General features: G+C 36.1%; 1 protein-coding gene across 4 annotated transcripts in view; it reads right to left on the reverse strand.

The window, feature by feature from the left end:
• The window catches only part of LOC106669825 (cingulin), a 40,554-nt gene that overhangs the window by 1,972 nt on the left and 16,974 nt on the right, over positions 1 to 21,608 (reverse strand). The window contains exons 2-13 of one of the 4 annotated variants that reach the window (XR_002910127.1): positions 17,572 to 17,627; positions 17,424 to 17,492; positions 17,061 to 17,348; positions 15,399 to 15,494; positions 15,004 to 15,174; positions 8,030 to 8,601; positions 4,012 to 5,140; positions 3,526 to 3,624; positions 2,912 to 3,177; positions 2,584 to 2,845; positions 1,883 to 1,978; positions 1,651 to 1,802 (exon numbers count right to left, since the gene is read on the reverse strand). Coding sequence is in view for 3 of the 4 variants with exons in the window: in XM_024226183.1 (XP_024081951.1) it covers positions 1,680 to 1,802; positions 1,883 to 1,978; positions 2,584 to 2,845; positions 2,912 to 3,177; positions 3,526 to 3,624; positions 4,012 to 5,140; positions 8,030 to 8,601; positions 15,004 to 15,174; positions 15,399 to 15,494; positions 17,061 to 17,348; positions 17,424 to 17,492; positions 17,572 to 17,613 (3,213 nt within the window). In the remaining variant the exon portion in view is untranslated. Of the gene's footprint in view, positions 1 to 1,647; positions 1,803 to 1,882; positions 1,979 to 2,583; positions 2,846 to 2,911; positions 3,178 to 3,525; positions 3,625 to 4,011; positions 5,141 to 8,029; positions 8,602 to 15,003; positions 15,175 to 15,398; positions 15,495 to 17,060; positions 17,349 to 17,423; positions 17,493 to 17,571; positions 17,628 to 21,608 lie in introns of those variants that run through there. The other 3 variants (XM_024226183.1, XM_024226176.1, XM_024226179.1) reach the window with 3 other exon arrangements.

Genomic DNA, 21,608 nt, shown 5'->3' on the forward strand with positions numbered 1-21,608 from the left:
TATTTGATTGAATTAAGTAAGTTTCTCATTATGCTTTGTTATTAGTAATAATTTGTTTCATCACCTTTTTACCATTACATGTCTGAAATTTCTCAGTTTTATTATTCTTAAATATTAAAATGAAATATTAAATGGAATAAAGAGCTATCCACAAAAGAAGCAATAGTTATGATAACTAGTTTTGATCTGTGAGGCGATGAACTACTTGATTGTAACCAGACCATCCTGGTCAGCCTATTTCTCCATCTCAGTGGCTGGTCTTTCTGTTTTGTCAGTAGTGTTCGATACCTCCGCTATATCCAGAAAATTAATGTAGTCTTAAATAAATTTTATTATGTTTGAAGACTAGCTGTAGAAAGTATGTGTGAAGATGTTCAGTAAAATTAGGAAGCATAAATGGGAAACGTATGGCGATAACTAGCAGAGAGGATGAAAAAACCAAAACAAAAAACAAGTGAAATGTTGAAGCAATAATTAAATGCTGCTGCTGTCTTTTGGATCCAAATTATGAATTTTGAATACGAATATGAATATGTGCCTGATGAGTAATGAAATAAAGATAGATTAAAGATTATTGACACAAAATACCAAGAAGAAAACTCATTTCATTGACAAAATAACAAACAATACCAATTATGGTAAAATAACTAAATAAGTCTGACAAAAAAAGTCAGCAAGAATAGGCCAGACCATCAGAAATGACCACGGTACATAAAGCTATTAAAAAATGGTAATGATGGAGTGAGTATATCAATTCAATAGTTGAAAATGGTTCTTCTCACAAATTGGTTTTGCAGTTATCCAGATTTTGAGCATTATATTCTCATCATCGGACTATGCAAGTAATGATGATGATCAAAACATTATCATCATCGTGATTGCATGCATGGACTATTGCTGCATGTAACGTTTAAAACCGGAACACTCAAAACCAGTTTGTGAATAGAACCATCTTTTTCAACTAAGAAAGTTATGGAGCTATTGACCGTGATGGCATTAATTCATTTATGATCTTTTTCATTGAACTCAAAACGATTCAAAATAAAACCAGGTTCACAACAGCACAACAATACTTTGTACAAATATTGTTGCAGAAAAAAAAATCATCCAATTCAAAATATTAATTAAATTTAGAAATATAGAAGTTGTATTGGGAAAAAAAACATATGTTATTCAATTATTTCACATAAGAAAACAAAAATTCAACGATATCCATTTGACAAACTGAGCAAATGTGGGGAAAATTAGGTGATTTTTTTGTAGTGATGAGATAAAACAGTTAAAAATAAATATTGGCAATATTTTTAACTTTAACCTTTTTGTTCAACTGGAAATTGTGAAATGTTTACAAAATAATTTTTTTATTGGGGAATTTAAGCATTTTTTTTTTGGTAGAGTGAGAAAATATTTCCATAAAAATATTTCTTAAAATTTGGAAATACTAGTCCTCATTATATTTGGACTATCAGTCACAAAAATAAGATGGGTGGAAAGGAAAAAAATGGCATGTTTATTACTCTTACCAATATAAACCAATGTATATGTTTAAAATGTATTTTTTGCCTCTTCACCCATTTCTGGCTGATTAAAAACTTACATTATAGAACAATTAAACTAGTTGTATTTAATTTATTAGTTAATAACAAATACATTTTAAACATATATTTTGGCGGATACTCCTAAAGACTGGTTGTGCTACTTGTCACTAAATCTCCTCTCTGAACATACTCCTTTAGTTCTCTAACATCATTCATAAACTTTTCTAGACTTTTCACAACTAAATTAGAACAGTGAACACAACGCTGAAAGCAAATTAAACATTACAACATTTCCGTTTTCAATGAGAGTTTCTTTTTTTTATATATATAAAAGATTTATTCACCTTAGAATGATTGTAGGCCTTTGTGAGATTATCGACAGTTCCTTTGACATCTTTTCCACTTGCATTGGCAACAGCGTTTTGAGCAATATTGCATTCCTGAAAGATAAACGTTATAAGTATAAGTTATAATATTTATACCCTATCTGATGGTATTTTTACTTTTCCGTTTGGTTTCAGTACCAATTTTTTCTTGGCACCTTTCTGTGATTGGTCAACTTTTGACGAATTTGGTCGTTGTGAACTCATTGTTTTGAATTTTTTGAATTGTTTTTATGTGTGAAATTTTGTTATTAATAGGAAATTTTGTGGAAAAGTTTTAAATCATATTTAAACATGATGTTTATTTATTTTTATTTTTTCAGTTGTCAAAAATTGAAGCACATGCACATTTACATGGGTAATATTTATCCACAATTTCTTTTGTAGATACATATCAATTGTACATTATTTTACATTACATTTTGAAAAAAGACAAACTGAGATCTTAGCTATCTGTTCCTTTTTTTTAAGCTTAGTTTTACCATATAGGTCTAATATAAATTATTTTATGCATGTATTTTTGAATGCTCTGGTATCTTTTTGCACTACATAACACACCAATTTAGGGATTTATGTATAATTATGTAGAAATTTGTTTTCTTTCTGTATAAACAGTTCTATTTTTAAACTTATTTTAAAGAATATTTTTTAAATAATCATACCCTAGGGAGTCCAGGCTTAGAGAGTGGAAAATCTCTGGAAAGGCCATATTTTGCTAATTCAATATCTTGAGGGTCATCTTGTTCAACCATAGCAATGAACGCCTGGAATTGTGTTGCTGTTATGTCTGTGAGTCCAATCGGTATCAGGTTTTTCCATTTGTTAAAAACTGTCATTAGATTTGTTCCAGTTTGACTTGAGACACTTTGTTCTAAATCTTCCTCTGATATTATTTGACTAAGAAGGACTGAGTCATTGTTCTCTCTACAAAAAAATAAATAAATAAATTGATGAACAATTATTCCAAAGTGTAAGGTTAATTTAGCTTACTTGTTTTCTTGTTCGCTCATTTCCTTGACTGTTGTGAATCTGAATTCACCTTTTGCCGATATTATTTCTTGGTCGATCATTTCACTCGAGAAAATCTTTTCTTGTAGTTCTTCTTTGAGACTTTTTGTCGTTATTTGTACTTTCTCTTTCAGAATCGATTCAACTTCTCTTTCTTTATCTTCCAATTTCAATTCTAAATTTTTAACCACTTCTTCATTATTAGCTTTTTCAGAGGAAAGAAGACCCCTAAGTTCTTCAACAGCCATCTACATGAAAAAAAAGTATATAAATGCTAGGACAAGTGAATGAAACCAACAAATTATTTTTAAAAATTTGTATAGACGATCATATTACTAATTATCTTTGTGAGACTTATATTCTAGTTGTGAATTTTACAAACCTTCAAATTAATAACCATTGTCAAATTATGTGATAAATAATATTTATCTATCAATATGTGGTGCTGTATAAGCCGTTTATGTTTTTGTTTCTGGTTATGACTGTAATCAGGAGGAATTTTAGACAGTAAAGCATGCAGTGAATTTTGTCTGTATAAGCATGCAATTGTTTGTTGTAATTTTTTTTTCATGCATGTTTTCAAGTTGGAGACCAACCTCTAAAGTCTGAACTTCCTCCTTTAGCTCACCAATCGTAACCTCGTTTTCCAAAAGTTGGTGATTTAATTTCATCAACTCATTTTTTAATGACGCTACCTGAAAAAGTTTCATTATGTAATAAAACAAAATGTTCAGTCTCGTTGAATCGAAAAAAGCTTAAGAAACAAGCATTATACTAAAAAACAAGACAAATAAAATCGCCACTTAATGTTTTATTTATTTATTTATGGAACATATTGATGAACAATCGTCTTTTAGATTGAATGGACATTAGACGGCAGCATTTTTTAAAGCCAACAGTGCCATAAATAAATAAACAAATAAGTGGACAGCGGATGAATTTGAGAATGGGCTCAAGAAAGATGATTCTTGTGTATCTTGGTTGGTTAAAATGGTGGACGGCGGTTGATGCACAGTGGAATGATGTTTAGCAGTTTCATAGGCTGGTTTAGTCAGTTTGGTCGTTGATATAACGGATCCTACCTCATGCTTATGATCGGCTTCCATTTTTCTCTTGTACTGTTCCGACGCCTTTAATTCGTCTTCCATGGCTTGAGATTTCTTCTTGGAAAGCTCGATTTTAGCTTTTAACGGTCCTTCAATCTCTCCTCGCATATTTTCGAGTTCGTTCATGGCTTCCTGAAGCTCTTGAAGCAGTTGCCGTTCGGCGTCTTCGAGCACCACTTTTTCTTTGTCTTTCATCGTGAGTTCATCGCGAAGCCTTTTAAGTTCGCTGTCCAACGCGACGACCTTCTCTTCTAAAATTCCAGACGAAATCGAATCTCTTTCCGCTGCGCGTAGCTTTATTTCGTTTTCGTGCAAACGTGCTGCTTGTTCGCTCATTTGGTTGTCTTTCTCTTTCAACTGGGTGTCGAATTTATTCTCGAGCTGTGCGATAAAATTATCCGCGTGTTCGATAGTTTCTTTATAAAGTTTTTCTTTAAGTTCTAAGTCTTTGATTCGCTTATCCATCTCCACCCTTTCTTTGGCCATCCTGCTCAACTTCTCAAAAAGCTCCACGTCTTGGTCCACTTCTTGATCGATGATATCGCTGAGGACGTTCTCTTTCGCCATCAGTTTTTCGAGTTCTCTCAGTTTACTTTTCAACTCGTCTTCCGAAGATTTCGATTCTTCCAAAAGGCGGTTTTGCGTGTTGAGTTTGTTTTCGAGCGTTCTCAGCTTCATTATAAGCTCTTCTTCTCTTGTATTTGGCCCCTGTGCAATGGGGGCGTCCATTTCCGAGAAAGATATGTCTTTTCCGCCTATAGACGGTCCGGCCGATTTATTTCCGGAAATGGGTACGAAGCCGGGACCGGCGGGTATTACTGAACTACAGCCCGCGGTTTGGACGCTCATCATCATCCTCCAAATGTTCCACATCATCAGCGCCGGCATTGTGTTCTCCAACATCTGCAGTCTATAGCGCACTTCCAGTTCTTTCTCTTCTAGTTCTTGATTCTTCCTCTCGTACGTCTGCACCAACGCTTCCATTTTGGCCGTATGAGTTCTGTCCCTCTCATCGCGCCTTTCTGCCATTTCACTTTTGAGTTCTTTCAATTCACACTTCAAGCGCCTTTTCTTATCTTTTACGAATGTAAGTTTAGCTTCTAGCCTGAAAGAAGACAAAAACAATGTATGAGTCTAAAAATCATTTTATACACTTATGCAATATATAAATATGGCTGATTTGTTCAAATCGAACATCTATAATTAAATTTTAACTGAAGGAACGACAATCTTAACGTACTCCTTTCACAAAGTCCTCATCGGTTTATTAAATGCCGAAATTCCGTTCAAAAACACTTACTTTCAGTTTTATCTTGTAACAAAATCGCTAAGTTTTATCCGTTTCTGTGGCTTCGTTTTAAATCGGAGTCGCCCCCCGGAGTGGTAGCAGACCCCCATTAAGGGTGCCTTCCGCCAGTTGCAACTTGCAACGAAATCTCACAACGTATCCTTTTAAAAATATATGTTTGTTTTATTTGACGAACATTGGTTAATTTTGATTATGTAAGAAATTTATACGGGAATTTTATGTTCATTTATTATTGGAATTTAGGTGAAGATAGGAAAACATGTGAGAGTTTTCAATTACAGCTGTATTCGCAACGTTTCTTCTTGAACGTGGAAGCATTCTTTGACGGTCAATCGAAAGAATTAAAATGATCATTTGATCGGTCTATTTTTTTCTGAACTATTTGAAACCTAGAGATTAGACAAATTATTAATCTAAATATACCGAGAGGTACCGGATTTTGTAACGTGTAAACATTATCGCGACAAATATTTAATTTAAAAACAATTTTTAAACGTTAAATTCTATAAAAGTATCTACCTTAAAAGATATTGTTTGGCAAGAAAGTAATGTCGCTTTTCAATTATAGGATTAATTGTTCAGTATTTACAGTTTTGTTTGTATTATTTTCGCCTACAAATATGCTTTCTATGTTGGGACGATCACTACTACAAAGTACAATTTTACTAAAAAGTACTGATACCAGACGGGAAGAATGGGCCAAAGGAATACCGCTAAAGGCAAACTAGTACTGTTTCACTGACGGCTCCAAAACCGACAAGGGTACGGGAGCTGGAGTTTTCGGGATGAACCCAAAGAACGAACTGACGGTAAACCTAGGTAAATATGCTACAGTTTTCCGGTCTGATATCATAGCGATTGAACAATGCGCCAGAGAAATAAAAAGGCTAGGAATACATTCCCGGAAGAAAGCCATTTTCTCTTACAGCCAGGCAGCACTTAGGGCTAGCCTCATGTGAGGCGAAGAGAAACGAGTGTTTGGAACTGCATGGAGGCCCTGACGGAAGTCAGAGATACATGACCAGACCCTGGCATGGGTCCCTGGACATTCAGGGCATAGAAGCACCGAAAAGGTTGACATGTTGGCCAAAAGGGGAGCCGGGAGCCAACATGGACTCTCTGGATCCAAAACTCTCCTGCGGCTTAGCAGCCTACCACAAAAGATCTTAAAAGACCACATCTTAAAATGGATCCTTAACCTGGTGGAACAATACCACAGGTTTGAGGCACGCGAAGAGATTCATAGAAGGACCATCCGCAAAACTTACAAAAGAATTACTGGAAGGCAACCGCAACCGAATCAGGATTCTGGTTGGACTTCTGACAGGGCACTGCCACTTAAAAAAGCACATTCACCGGATAGAAGTACAGACAGAAGAAACACTGTGCAGATACTGACTGGAAGTTGAGGAGACCGCACAACACATTTTATGTTTCTGTGAAGGTCTATGTAGGTGCAGGTTCTTGCAACTAGGACAAAGAAAAACCACAAGGAAGATCCTACACCAAGGAGCCGCTGGCAAAGCTGTGGAGGTTGGTTAACAACCTGAAGCTATCCAGTGAGTTTATAAATAACAGGGAAGCACAATAGATCTGTTCAGGTCGAGGTGCAGTAGGCCTTATGCCGCTTCTTTTATCCCTATCTCTAATCACTATCCCTTATCTAAAAATTAAAACGTTTCATTTCTCCTCAGCTTCTGTTTTCAACTCCTTTAGTTGTGACGCATAATTTAACAGGTAATCATGTCTTTGGACGAAACCCATTTAAGGCATTTTTTACTTTATTCCAAAAAGGGAAGAATGCAATTGTTACAACTGAAAATTTGTTTGAAGCATTTGGTACTAATGCTGTAAATGTTCTTAAAGTCCAACTGTGGTTTGCTCGATTTAGAGAAGGATAGTTTGTATTTTAAAACGATGCGCGCATTGTATGCTCTTCTGAGGTTGACGACATATTGAGGAATAGGCTGGAAGAAAATTCCTTTTTGATGGCCCAAGAACTTAGGAGAGATGTTAAATGTTTCCCATACGACCATCACATCTGACTTGGGTTTGTTCTGAAGTACGCTACATTGATCCCACACGAACTCAGCGAAAGGAATTTGTCAGATCGCATCTGACTCCTCTGTCACCCCGCATGTCGCTCTTAAGATTCATTTCTTCACAGAATGGTAACAGATGATTAAATATGGAACACACACAAAAACATTGCCCGCAAAAAAGCTTACTGCCAACCTGGTCAACCCCCCCCACGTTGCTCCAAAACAACAGATGCACGACGAAAAGTATGGTGTGCATTTGGTGGGGTAAGACCGGCCCCAAAATTATTAACTAATCTGAATTGGGAAATTGTATCATACCCGCCATACTTTCCGAAAATTTCACCTTGTGACTACTATTTATTTCGGTCATTATAAAATTTGTTAAATGGTCAAAACTTTGAAAGTTTTGAAAATGTTCAAACGTTCCTGGACCCAAAAGTACCAATTGGTATGCAAAAGGAATAGACATGACACCTGGAAAATGACAAAAAAGTATTTGCAATGGACAATACGTCTCTGAATAGTTAAAAACATGCCAGGTATAAAATAAAAATATGTACTGTAATAAAAACGTCATTTTTTTCTTGCCAACCAATATAATGAATGTGCTCCCTGTAATAATTGTAAATATTGAAGGAGTTACCTCTGGCATCTGAATCTTGTTTCGTTTTCAATTTCATCGAGTTCACTCTTTTCGCACTCTAGGCGTTTTATTTCTTTCTTCAGCCTCTCAATTATTTCATTCATGTGATTTGTCTGAGCAGTGAGGTATACATTCTGATCTATTACGGCCCTTATTGATCTGATATGTTTGTCGCTGCTGTTTTCATACAGGAACAGTCTTTTCTCCAGTTCGTCCAGCCTCTTTTCGTAAAAGGCGATATCCTTTCTCGGTTGCGGGAGGTTGTTGCTCCATTCCATCCTCTCCCTTATTTTAGAAAGCTTTTCCAGTTCGGCAGACAGGTCGCCGCCTCCTTCTTTGACTTCCGTTTGGGTCGAGCTGTCCTTTCCGACGGGATTGTCGAATATCCCGCTTTCCGACAGTTCGCAGGCCTCTCTCCCGAAAGCCTTTTGAAGTCCGTCGTTGGAACAATTCGAAACGTTCGGGCTTTCGGTAAAAGGTAAAACGGTAGCGATGATCCTCCCCGAACTCCTGGACTCCGTGTCGTTTCCATCCTGGCGGTTTGAGCCGTTTACATTCGGCAGTGATCGGGACTGTAATGAACAAAAACGGACATACGTTGAAAAATATCTGAAATTTAAACTATATATAATAAATTAATTTAACACTCAACGAGCTTTTATAAATTATTATAAATATGATAAAAGAAGCAATTAAAGAAACTATCGCTAGAACCATATTTTAGAAATTTTTCGTTCTGTGTGATTCTATTCTGATCCACGTCTATTTTTACTGCATAACGCCGACTTGTTTTAGGAGCGTGAAAAATTCTTGCCAACCAGGAAGAAAAGTCTGTGCGAAAATGGTGCAGATGTTTGCCAGATTTAGTTCCCTTAAAAACAAAGAACACTCATGAAAAACCGATGACGACTAACTTAAACCTCAAAACCAGATGCAAATTGCCCTAAATTTTGTAGGAAGATGGTTTGAGAAAAAGGGTTTAAATAGAAACCCTAAGAAAACATACACCGACGCATTGTACAGATTAAAGATAATTTAAAAAAAAAATCTCACTTCTTTTACAAAAAGAAGATCGCTCAATGTTAAAGTTCCCGCTATAAAGGATAAAGCCTTAACTTTCTTCAAAGAAACAAAGTGCCTAGATATAATCCTTGACTAAAGGTTCAAATGGGGAAACACATAGGCCTCGGCATAAAGCCAAGCTTCTACTAAGCATTGTCCAGAGCTTATGCAGTAAAAACTGGTGAATAAACGCCATAAACTGGTTATACACCACAACGGTCAGACCTTTGGTCATATATGGCCAGAATCAATGAACAAGGAGATGTAAACCAAACCCAAAATCTACAAAGACTAGCGTGTCTCAATAACAGGGGCAATGCAAACCTGCCCTACAGCAATGAAAACCGCACCCGACCTTACAAATTTATGTACAAAAAGTGACGTTTGAGAGTGACAACAGACGCCTGAGAGACAAGGAAGTAAAGCCAGATCTAAGGAGGAGCACCAAAAAATTCTGGAAAGAATTAAAATGAATGAAATGGTTGTAACGGTACTTGATAAAGAGAGAGAAAAACTCAACTTTGACGTACCAAATTGGACATAAATAATAGACTTTTGGAAGAAAGGTGGTCCCACCTTTAAAGAAAAGTATTTTCCCACCCAAATATGGTACACAGATGGATCAAAGATGGAACAACGAGAGGTGTAGGGTAAAAAGTTCGAACTATACCCTAGCAAAGCCCCTTGGGCTAACCTCAATAATGCAATACCACTCTGTCCACTGGAGTTAATAAAGAAAAATATGAACGGTGCATAGACACAATCTAGGCAGCCAAGGCACTAAATACGTATGCTTTCAATTCCAAACTGGTGGGAGTTGTAAATTGCCAAATGACACGTGGAAAACAAAAAAAGATTACCTTAAAGTGGGTTCTTGTGAGTCATGGAAGGAACGGAACAGGCTGACCAGCTAGCCGAAAAGGAGCAATACCTCTATACCGGCCACTTCCCTCTTAACTAACATTTAAAGATCAGGAGGAACCAGAAATATCGAAACATATCCTTTGTAAATGTGGATCATTAGCAGGGTTATGGTATAGCCACTTCGCAACAAGGAAAGTGCTGTCTTAAAGGAAAATGTGCACTTATGGCTATAATTTATAGGGGTTCCACAATAGGTCTTTTTAGGTCAAAAGGATTTTTATAAATCTTAATCAACCCCTACCTATATTAAAAAAACCAAATCGCAAATAATCCCATGGTTAAACCACATGAAAGATAGGCATATCGCAGACTAATGAGATTGCGGTTACTAAAGAACGTCTAATCGAATAGCGTTTGGGGTCTCTAGAAGACGGTAAAAAATACACTGCCTCGGTCAAAAAAGCTTTTAAGAAGATACCATAAAGAACAGGTACCTATATCCCTTATATGTACCTATAATATCCCGGCTTGTAACTAGCATAAAATTACTGAAACAGGCAAATCGAAAATTGAATGAATTTTCATCAGACACACAATTCCGCTAATCACTGTTCACGATCAGATGGTATTACGTAATAATCAAGCTTATTCGTACTTTTCCAGATTAGATTATCAAAGGCTGTGAAGAAAAGAATGTATCTTGAAACAATTGCAATTTGTAAAGCTCCGTTTCTAGTTAAAAATTGATTTATTCCGGCTCCATCGAACAGGGCGAGGGATAAATTAGGTGTAAATTATAGACAAAAGGCGTTTCCGTTTGTGGTTTGCTGTCAAAGAGACAAGGTTGGAGTTGTTTAGAAAATTAGCGCGACTTTGGATTACATTTTACATTGTAGTTGGAGAGAGGACGTGGGGGAAAGCTAAATAAAGATCAGCTTGTGTTGAAATGCTTCTTGAAAAATCCAATTAGTTCAATTGAAACGACTTGTCTCTATCGAGGAAAAATTTGGCTGGCTCAATTAATTAAAATAATGGAATGTCGTAACATCCCAAAGCCTCATATTTCGTCGGTGGGTCGGACCGAAGTTGTGGTCATTGTAGTAGCTTTCAAGCCAATAAATGCAAAAATCTGCAGTCATTTTTAGGCAAAAAAATCGAAAAGGCATCAGTAATTGCTTGTAGGTGTCGCGTCATGAACTAATTATTGACGAATTTGTTAAGTAAAACTAACCCTAGCTAGCCTAACCTCAACCCTGGCTAACCCGACCTAATCTAACTCTAACCTGACCCTACCCAATTTTGCTTAACCCATCTCTAACTCTAACATTAACTTTAGCCAACCTATTAAACGATTTGTCTATCATGGAAACATTTTGGCTGGATCGATAAATAAAATAATGGAGTGCCTTAAAAGCCTCAAATTTCGTCGGTGGCTCTGACCGATGTTCCGGTCATTGTTTCTATATCAAAAAATAGAAAAGCTTTCAGAAATTGTTTGCTGATAACCCTACTTAACCTAACCTTATCTAACTCTAAGTTCTAATCTTAGCTAACTATTTTAACCAAACATAACTCTAGCGCTAGCTAAACTAATACAACCCTGCCTAACCTAACAAAGTCCTAATCTTAACCGTGGTTAAGTCGACCCATGGAAACTCGGTGATGCAAAAAATTTGTAAACACCAAAAACACATCCAATTTTAAAACTGCATTACAGGATATTTTCATTCGATAAGTTCGCTTTATGAAATTTCTCGAGAGATCTAAAAACTGCCAAAATAGTCATTGGTCAATTATTGATGTTATACAATCATTCGATTACGCTTAAAAGATCGATGGACGTTCATTTTTTGACCAACCCCGTTATTTCTGTAATTATAGTCAACACACCTTCCTTACATAATGTTCGTACTTTTACTTTCCCGGAGTAGATTATCGAAGACGGTGCAAAAAGGAACGTGTCCAGTTCATTTGTTGCAACAACAACAAAAAATTATGTTGATCTTATTTGACCGTACGGGGGTGGAATAAAGTAGAAGTAACCGTTAAGGGACAGTTATTTTTAAAAAATGTGGACTGTTGATTGATTTTTACAACGAAGTTGGCAGTGGTCGTGAAAAAAAGCTAAATTAAACATCAATTTAAAACAATCTAACTTGAACGATCAACTGTATACGTATCTATGTCTGTTATAAATTACGATCATGTTATATACGCATGTATACCATCCGATACTAAAGGCTCCAAGACACGTGGCCAAGACATGTTTATGAGCCATCATAAATCTTATAATTTAATCAAAACTTCCAAATAAATCTAGGTACCAAAAAAGAATGGGAACGAGAGGGAAACACGTCCTTGACGAATGGCACCATCTTTTGGTACACAGGATCTAGAACACAAGAAGGCACAGGGGCAGAACTCAGAACCCATGGGAAAATACACCAGTATCTTCCAAGGTGAGCTTCACGCAATCGAGAGATGTACTCAACTCAACCTGAATAAAGGGTACAAAAACAAGAACATAGCTGTCGGATAGAAGCAGCCATCAAAATTCTAAACTCAAATATCATTAGTTCAAAGATGATGCTGAACTGCAAAATCAAATTAAACATATTAGGTATGCAGAACAAAGTCAGCCTCTGCTGGGTCCCAGGACACATGGGAGTAGAAGGTAACGAGAAAGCGGGACCCTTGAAAGAAAAGGAGCTGCTACACGCTGATAGGACCCGAACCCTTCTGTGGCATAGGAACCCACACTATTAATGAGTATCTCAGACAGAAAGACAAAAAGAAAATGAAGGAACGATGGAATTCACTCATTGGACACAAGCAATCCCAGAATCTCCTAACAAATTTCGAAGAAAAGAAATTACAGAATACGTCAAAAGAAGCAGGAATAAACTGTGAATCCTACTAAGATTCTTAACGGTACACTGCAAGCTAAATTGACACTTAAAGAAGATTGGAATAATCCAAGACGTCACATTCAGATTCTGCAAAGAGGCAGAGGAGACACCAACACACCTACTAACAATCGGCGTTGCTACACTTGCTCGCAGGAAGAAGTGCTTTGGGAAGTATAATGTGACCATAGAAGAGCTTCAATCAAGTTCCTTGATGAAATAGGACTCACCGATGTACTTTAGGCAGAGTACGGGGGATACAATAGCTCTTAAAGGGCGCAGTATATTACACCCCAAATATTACATCTACATCTTTATCTACATGTATGTATATACGTATTACATAATATAAATATTTTGTTTGACTGTATGTCTGTATAAAAACCGTCCTTTCGAGTGTTAACATCAAAAGGGAAGACAAAAAACGTCAGATATGACTAAACAATAGTATAGAGTCTAGACACTGTTCACATTATTTTGTTCTTGTTGTTGTTGAAATGTTTGTTTTAAATTAAGATAAAGCCTGTATTTTGCATAAACTATTTATCCTATAACTGTTTTATTTACCATATAAGAATTTTCCTACAAACGTCCTTGATTTATTGGCCGGTTATATAAAATGAAGTGATGTTACCCTTCACGTTCTTCTTTTAAAATATGACCGAGTTAACAGATTTTGAGAGTAAATGTGATATTTATGGAGCATTGTCATTTTCAATTAATAAATTAGCTTATTTGAAAGATAGTCTTAGTCCAAATTGTTCAATTGATTACTATTTTATTGTATCTTAGATTTCCTTCCTCTGGCTCTTCTAGACTGCATAAAAGGGCCCTTTTCTGTTAACATATGCTATGGTTTTATTTTAAAACATTATTTTATTTGTATTTAATCCTAGTGGGATTGAATAAAGTCGAAATCAATTATAGAGGGAGAGCGTAAATCACAAAGAGCCAAGGGAAAGAAACCGTCGATAAATTAGGGACCGTGTCACAATAAAGTTTGACAAGGATCGAGGGGAAAGGCAAATAAATCTCGATTTATAAAATAAATTTAACTATCGCGAAAATAATTGTTTGAAAATTGGCGCTCGTGAACTCGCCAACACAGGACCATAATAGTTCCGGTCAATAGAAATCATTTCAACGAGACAAATTTTGTATCATTGAGTGAGAGAGTCATTTTTCCATCTCTTGAAATCGTTGTTGCTCTGAAGAGAGTGAGAGAGGGCGAGGGGGGAGAGAGAAAGGAAGAAAAAGAAAGAGAGAAGTGAAATAGAAGATGTCAGACAAACAGAAAAAATCGTTGAGTTGCATAGGTAGAGATGAAACATAATATTAAAAAATAAAACTAGAAGCACAGACATTTACAAAATTTTTTTTTTTTTTTTTGCCGATAGACCTATATAAACTGTATTACCAACTAAATATAAATATTTTCGGTTGCTAGGAGGAATTTTGTAATATGATAAGTATCCATATGCATTTATACTGTATAATGTATAAGGTAAATACAGTTCAATATATACGTTTCATGGGTATACACAATAAACGAAAGTTGAAAATCTTGAAAATGAGAGAGAGCGAGAAAGAGACAGAGAGAGAAAGAGAGAGGATAGAGAGAGAGAGAGAGAGAGAGAGAGAGAGAGAGAGAGAGAGAGAGAGGAGAAGAAGTGAAGTTAGAAGTATCAACGGAAAAGATCAAGTAATTGAAGTTCTGATACGCACGAATGAGAGAACTTTCAAAATAATTACAACAGACGTAAGATCCGGGCAGACAAGAAAAAATTCTTCCACCTTCCAGGAGAAGGAAGAAAAGCTCGTGGTTCATTTTAATTGCACTTGTCAAATTATGATTTGTCTTGAAATTTTGAATATTTTAGGTACAATTGCGAATTTATGAAAGTTATTTCGACCAGGTCAATTTATTTAAAAAAAGTAACCTTGACGATTACTCAAAGTTATCAATGAAAATTAACTTTTAAAACAGAAATGTAATCTATATAATTATGTTCCTGGCCAAGAAATGTTGAGCCAAGGTTGGCTTTGTTTAAACCAAGATAGACATCATTTTATAAACAAAGCTCCTAAAGGTTTAACACAATTCAAATGTCTGATTATTTTAATTATTTTTTTTGTAATTACCATGATTGCCTCATTGCACATTGCAGAGATGGTGGACTCTAAACCCTCGATTCTGGCTTCGTAGTGTCTCAGGAGGGCGAGACACTGCTGAAGGCAGATTCTTTCCGAAACGTTCGTCACGTTCTGGCACATCTTCATCAGCCTCGTCTTAACGTCGCGGTCTTGGACATCCTGTCACGGCAAGAAATTTAAAATGTAATTTCTGTTTGAGAAAACTAAAAGAAAATGTATTCTATTAAGGGGATGGAGTACTAAAACAGCCATTTTCTATAGGTTTTGTAAAACATTGATGAAAAAAATCATCTGTACCTTCAATTTCTTAGCTTTTGAGTATGATATAGATGAACCATAACTGTTGAGTTGATTATTAAGTTATGTACTAAAAAAGTACTTACGAATTCGTGATGTTCGTCGTCGCTGGTTGGAAGAGACGTGACCCCAGAATCGCTCACATCGTCGGCCTCTTGGTGGGATGTGGTGGAAACATTCCGCTAGACACAAATGTTCAATTATGTCTATTTCAAGAATAGCAATTATTAATAATTGGCGAGTAATTTAATAAGTAAGTCAGTGAGGCAAAACTGACAATGTTGAGTTTGAGTAAACACAGGTGAATACAGGAACACTAAACTTTCAAAGTTACAGGAGAACAAGAATGAATTATGAGCATTGATATATATATTAACTACTTGGAAAAAACGAGAAGAAAAACTTAGATGAAACTGATGGAGGAGAAGTTAATGAGAAATAATTACATAACTGATAGAACGTGAAGAAGTTCTTTAAACTTGCCGATACTGTTGGTACAAGTTTAAAAAAAGGAGAAATTTAGTCAATTTTTTAAAACAAAATTGATCAAAAGAGTGGTAGAAGACAGAGAAAAAAAAGAGAAAGAGAGAAATTTCGAGCGTCTGCTTAAAGGAAGAAACCGTGTGTCTCAGATAGTGGAAGAAAATAGGCAAAGGAGAGCAACAGAGGGAAGGAGAGATAGAGAGAAGAGAGAGAAAGAAAGAGAGATATAGAGAAGAGAGAGAAGAAAGAGAAAGAAAGAAAGAGAGATAGAGAGAAGAAAGAGAAAGAAGGTGAGATAGAGAGAAAAGAGAGAAAGAAAGAGTGGTAGAGAGAAGAGAGAGAAAGAGAGATAGAGAGAGAGAAAAAACGAGAATGAGATAGGCAGAATGAAGGAATGTCAGGGAGACAAAGAGCGAGCAGGAAGAAAGATGGAGGAAGTGAGAAGGAAATGTGTTTTCCCAGATTGTTTAAGGTATGTAGAGAAAATAGGAAAAGAGAGAATGAGAGGGTGAGAGACAGAAGACAAACAGACAAAAAGAAAAGAGAAAGAGAGAGAGAGAGAGAGGGTGAGAGAGAAACAGACCGACAGACAGACAGAGAGAATGAGTTCCAGGGAGAAAAAGAGCAAGCGAGCAAGCAGGAAGAAAGGAAGAGAAATTGAAAGGGAAATGTGTTTTTCCTAGATAGTTTAAGAAATGTAGAGAAAATAGGCAAAGAGAGAATAAGGGGTGAGACACAGAAGACAAACATACCAGCAGGAAGAAAGAGAGAGAAAAATGAGAGGAAAATGTGTAGAGAAAATAGGTAATGAGAGAGATTGAGGTTGAGAGAGAGAAAATACAACACGCTGTTTTACGATTCAAAAAGAAGCTTTTCATTTCGTACTCCTATTTTCCTTAAAGAAGAGAAAAAATTGACCCAGAAAACGGATAGAATGAGATGAATAGGGAAAAGTGCGAGTAATCTTTACAGCCTGATATCATAAAATATAATTTAAAATAATCTAATAATGTGTGCTAAAAAAATTATAAATTAGGGGTAAACTATAATATTGTTTTAAGAAAAGGAACGTTTATCATATTGAGTACCAAAAAATTTAAAATCTGAGAGAACTCCGTGAAGACACGAGGCATTGATCCTTCCAATTAATAGCAGTCCATTATTGACTATGTTATTAACATTGGAATGTTTTTAACATTTAAAACATTGGAATATATTTTAATAGACAAGAATCGTCCCATCAACTTATCAATTATTCGGCTTACTTTGTTCAAGTTGCCGGTGTCCTCCATTTCGAGCAACCTGAACTCGAGTAGGTCATTTTCTTCCCTAAGGTCTTCATTGCACCGTTTTAATTTAGCCTCAGATTCTTCAAGAGCCTGGATCCTTTCCGCCAAGGCTAGATTGATTGGATTTTCACGTTTTAGGCAGGTTTCGAGCTCCTTCCTCTTCGCCTCTTCGGCTTTCAACCTACGCGCCGTCTCTATAAGCCTGATCTGGAGTCCTAGATGTTCTTCGCTCAAAACGCCATAAAGTATTTCTACCCCGACCATCTGACAAAAAAAAAAAATAATTCAAATAAACAAATAGAATATAGAAGGACGATTTATATTATAAATGATTAGTACCTGAGACAGCATATCCACTGTCGATCTGCACGGAACATTTTTGTATTGGTTCTTTTCCAATATTGGAAGCTGGAAAATCATTTTGAAAAATTATGATTATATTTTTCACTTTATTGATGAAATTTGGCGAAATAGAAATAAAACTGACCTTGGGATGAAAGCTGAGTTGTGTGCAGGCTGAACCTGACATCTCTTAGCAATACCCTAAAAATAAAATGTTTGTTTTTAATTTAAAATTTTTTAAAACAGGTTTTTGACTTGATCGATCAAAATTGCGTTGAAAATCAATCGAGCAGGTTTCGTTTTTTATTATAAATGAATGAAAATCGATTCATAGTTTGATAAAGTAAAATTGGATTTTTCTATTTAAGCAGAAAATCAATATTATTACAAATACGTCAAGCCTGTCATGTTTTATCATTTTATTTTAATATTAAATCCCATCATAAAAGAAAAATCACAGCAAAAGTTAACGCATTGTTGCAATATTAAATACGATGAGTATTGGATCATTAATATGCAGAAAATCACGGGTATATTAAAAACGAATAAATAAATTTTGTAAGATTATAACGTTTGCTGTCATATATTTAAGTCAACATTAAAAAATTGAAGCAATATTATTTAAAAGCCATATCTTTCTTTGCCAGATGTCCAGGAGATCGTCGCTTCCCAATCAACTGGGTTAAACTCCAACAACCTTTCGACGGCTAGGTCATTTCAGCCCCCAAACATGCAAAATATCTAGCCTAAAACTAACTAACTTCTATCAGTCAGTTGCATATATTAAAAAAATACGTTACATACAACATACAAATTCAAAATACGTTTACATCTAATGTATATTATACTCATTCTGATCAGTCGGTGGAGTAGTACTTGGTACTCCATCGACCTACTCGCAATATTAATAATCTAATCTAAATTAGGTTCGATTGAGTACTTTCATATATTCACAAACATACGCACTGCTGGATGGGCGAGGGTGACGCTATATTTCACCATCACACTAATAAATAGACGCACTCAAACAAAACACATAACAAGATCTGTATAAAATAACAAAAAACCCACATTGTTCAAAACGAGAACAGGGGATCCAGAAACTCGCTACTGTACCCAAGAACCTTTCCTAAATTTGGCGACTGCCTAGACGCTCTCTGTAAGGAGCCAAGAAAAGACAAGCTTCTATTATACTGGACAAGGGACTCATTGGACGAATTCAAGAACCTCCTAAAACTCTTTGGAAGGAATGAGGTAACAGAATGTATTAAAGGAAGCAGGAAAAAACTTCGAATCCTAACAGGATTCTTAAATAAATTGGCATGTGAAAATATTGGAATAAACCAAGATGGCACGCGCAGATTCTGAAAAGTAGCAGAGGAGACCAACACACGTATTAATAAGCTGTGGTGCTACACTTGACCCCAGGATTTGAGACATTCAACTTAACCTAGAAGAGATTCAACCACTGAAACCGGGCCTACTAATCAAGTTCCTTGATGAACTAGGACTTACCGGTGTGCTTTAAGCACAGAACAGGGGATACAATAGCTCTTAAAGGGTGCAGTATAATACACTCCCAGACCAAACAACAGTTGGATACATCCAGCAACATAATAGATAGACGGTAGTACAGACATCGATCATTAGCCAATTTTGGATTATGAAGAATTTCAGAGGTCAAATTATTTACTAATTTCACCAATTTCGTGGTCCGCTTGACCAATTAATACATTACAATTAATTAAGGTTTTTAGTTGAGATAAAAAAGTCAATGGCACGAGCGGGATTCGAACCCACGATCTTCGGCTTGATACGCCGAATTTAGTGTGTATTTAGTGAATTTAATGATTTAAAATGAAGTATACTTCACTAAAGTTTTCCGTGGCCATTTCATTTATCGTCGAGAATCCAATCCGATTACACGACATTTGAAAAATGGCAAAACGGAGGGAAAATCCAAAAGGTGCGGTGGAGATGGGGAGTTGGTGTCCGGGTGGATCGAGGTCACGATAGCTCAAGTGGTAGAGCAGCGGCGTATCAACCCGAAGATCGTGGGTTCGAATCCCGCTCGTGCCATTGCCTTTTTTATCTCAACTAAAAACCTTAATTAATTGTAATTATTTACTAATGTGAGGACAATTCTTTTTCATTCTCATTCCGTACAAATTACAATGTGAGGCAAAAAAGTGGCCATCCTTAATATTTTTATTTATTTCTTAGGCAATTCTCCATTAATTATCTTACTACAATATTTGGTCCGTTTTAAAGTATTAAAATAAAATATAGGTAAATAGAGGTAAATAAAATATATAAAATCTCCCAATCGCCTTTACAATTGGAATTTATGAAAAAATCTTTGATTAGACATCTCTTCTTTGTTGGTTTTTCTGTAAAGCTTCTTTCTAACGTTCCAGTGGTTTGATTTTTTCAAATAGTACCATTTTTAAATTTCAATTTGTTTAAGTGATGGTTTTAAGAGGTACAGATTCGGCTAGAAACATAGCGTTGTTGGAAGAAGGAAGAAGTCAAGCGTATATGGCCAGAGTGCTTAACATTCCTAGAACAACTGTCCCTTGTTGGTCTTCCATCGCACCAAGACACTGGAGGATACTCAAGAAAGATGGATCAGGTCGCCATCGTGTCCCATCTCGACAGCGCTAGATTGTCCATTAAGAAATCGACACAATCTACCGCTGTTGAAATCAAGCGACGACTTCAACAAATTAGAAATGTTAATGTCACTTTACGCGTAACGCGAAGACTTTTAGAAGCTGGATTACGTGCGAGAAGGCCTGTCACTGGAAAATGTAACCTTTCACAGATCTTATACTTAATCCTTCGGTCTTATCTAATGGGAAGATTTTTCCAAGTTCGCCAAGAATCGGACTACTTCGAAAACTGCCCTTTGGGAGCGGAAGGACACAGGGCAGTGTGCTCTGGTCAATCCTTTACCTCATCTATACCTCTCTACACAGCTAACCTCTGATCCTCATCCTGCAACTGATTCTCAAGATTTCCACGGCACCTTTACCCTCCGAAAAAAGCCTCATATATTATGCCTCTTTCTTCCATAATACTCCCATCCCTAAAACTGAGAAACTGATTTTACGCTTGTACTGTATTGTCTAACTTGTAGACTGTGTTCTATCTCGACTGAAGTCAAATCTAAACCGATAGACACTAGAAAAAACAGAGGAACAACGACAAAAACAATCAGTACGACGCACTACTGATACCAATTTGTATTAGAACTATTGGGCACAGCCAAACATTACAACATCCAAAGAAGTCCTTCAAAACCGAAGTCCGCAGTTCTATGACCTCCCATTCGTTAAAATTCTAATCCCTAACTTTTCCGCTCAAACAATCCCATCAGTGACTGAAGCCGAAATGGCCCCTGGACCTTCTAATCGAAAAGCTGAGATATCAACAATGATTACTGGCTCCTCGCGTGTTATAACAATGTCAATGTAGCTCATCACACAATCTTTATAGTCTGTGTAGATGGAAATAAAAAAAAGTACTGTTAAAATAACTTCAAAATAGAAGGACTGGGTAATGTCTCTTTTATGAGAGTATTTTATTAATAAATCTTTTGTCGACTAGCTTTTCAAATGGTTTAAAATCGTAAAATTTAAATAAATAAATATAGGCCAGAAACCAGGAGTGCAGTTGTCTTTCATAGGATCGAGGTTTAGCGGGTCATTGGCCCACTTGAGAAGGGTGTCTGCATTAATCTGCAGGCTTTCCCCTCTCAGATTTATTTCTTATTTGATAATTGTCGTGCAAAAATAGAAAAACCGTCCGAGTTTTATTTATTTTATTGCAGTTTGCGATGTAAAATTCCGTACGTGCATCTCGACCGACGTTGTACCTTTCGTCCTCCAAACCCAATTCCTTTAATTAACTCGCAACCGTGTAATAATAGTAATCTATGATTTTTTTTCTCGCATTCTTCAGTATAATTTCCTCATAATAATGTAAAATATCGTAGCGGTAAATTATTACAGCGTTCTCAACAACAGAAAGAGATTTCCGTTAGGCGGATCGCGACGTTTCTCATCTTTGTATATTAATTTCGCAGGCCATATTTTAAACAGTTTTATTATAAAGCATCAACGTGGAAAATTCACCGTTGTAAATGAGAAACGGTATGTAGATCACGGAATTTTGATTATA

This window comes from Cimex lectularius, unplaced genomic scaffold, assembly GCF_000648675.2.
Source record: "Cimex lectularius strain Harlan isolate CLEC.00 unplaced genomic scaffold, Clec_2.1 scaffold76, whole genome shotgun sequence".
Classification (NCBI taxonomy): domain Eukaryota; kingdom Metazoa; phylum Arthropoda; class Insecta; order Hemiptera; family Cimicidae; genus Cimex; species Cimex lectularius.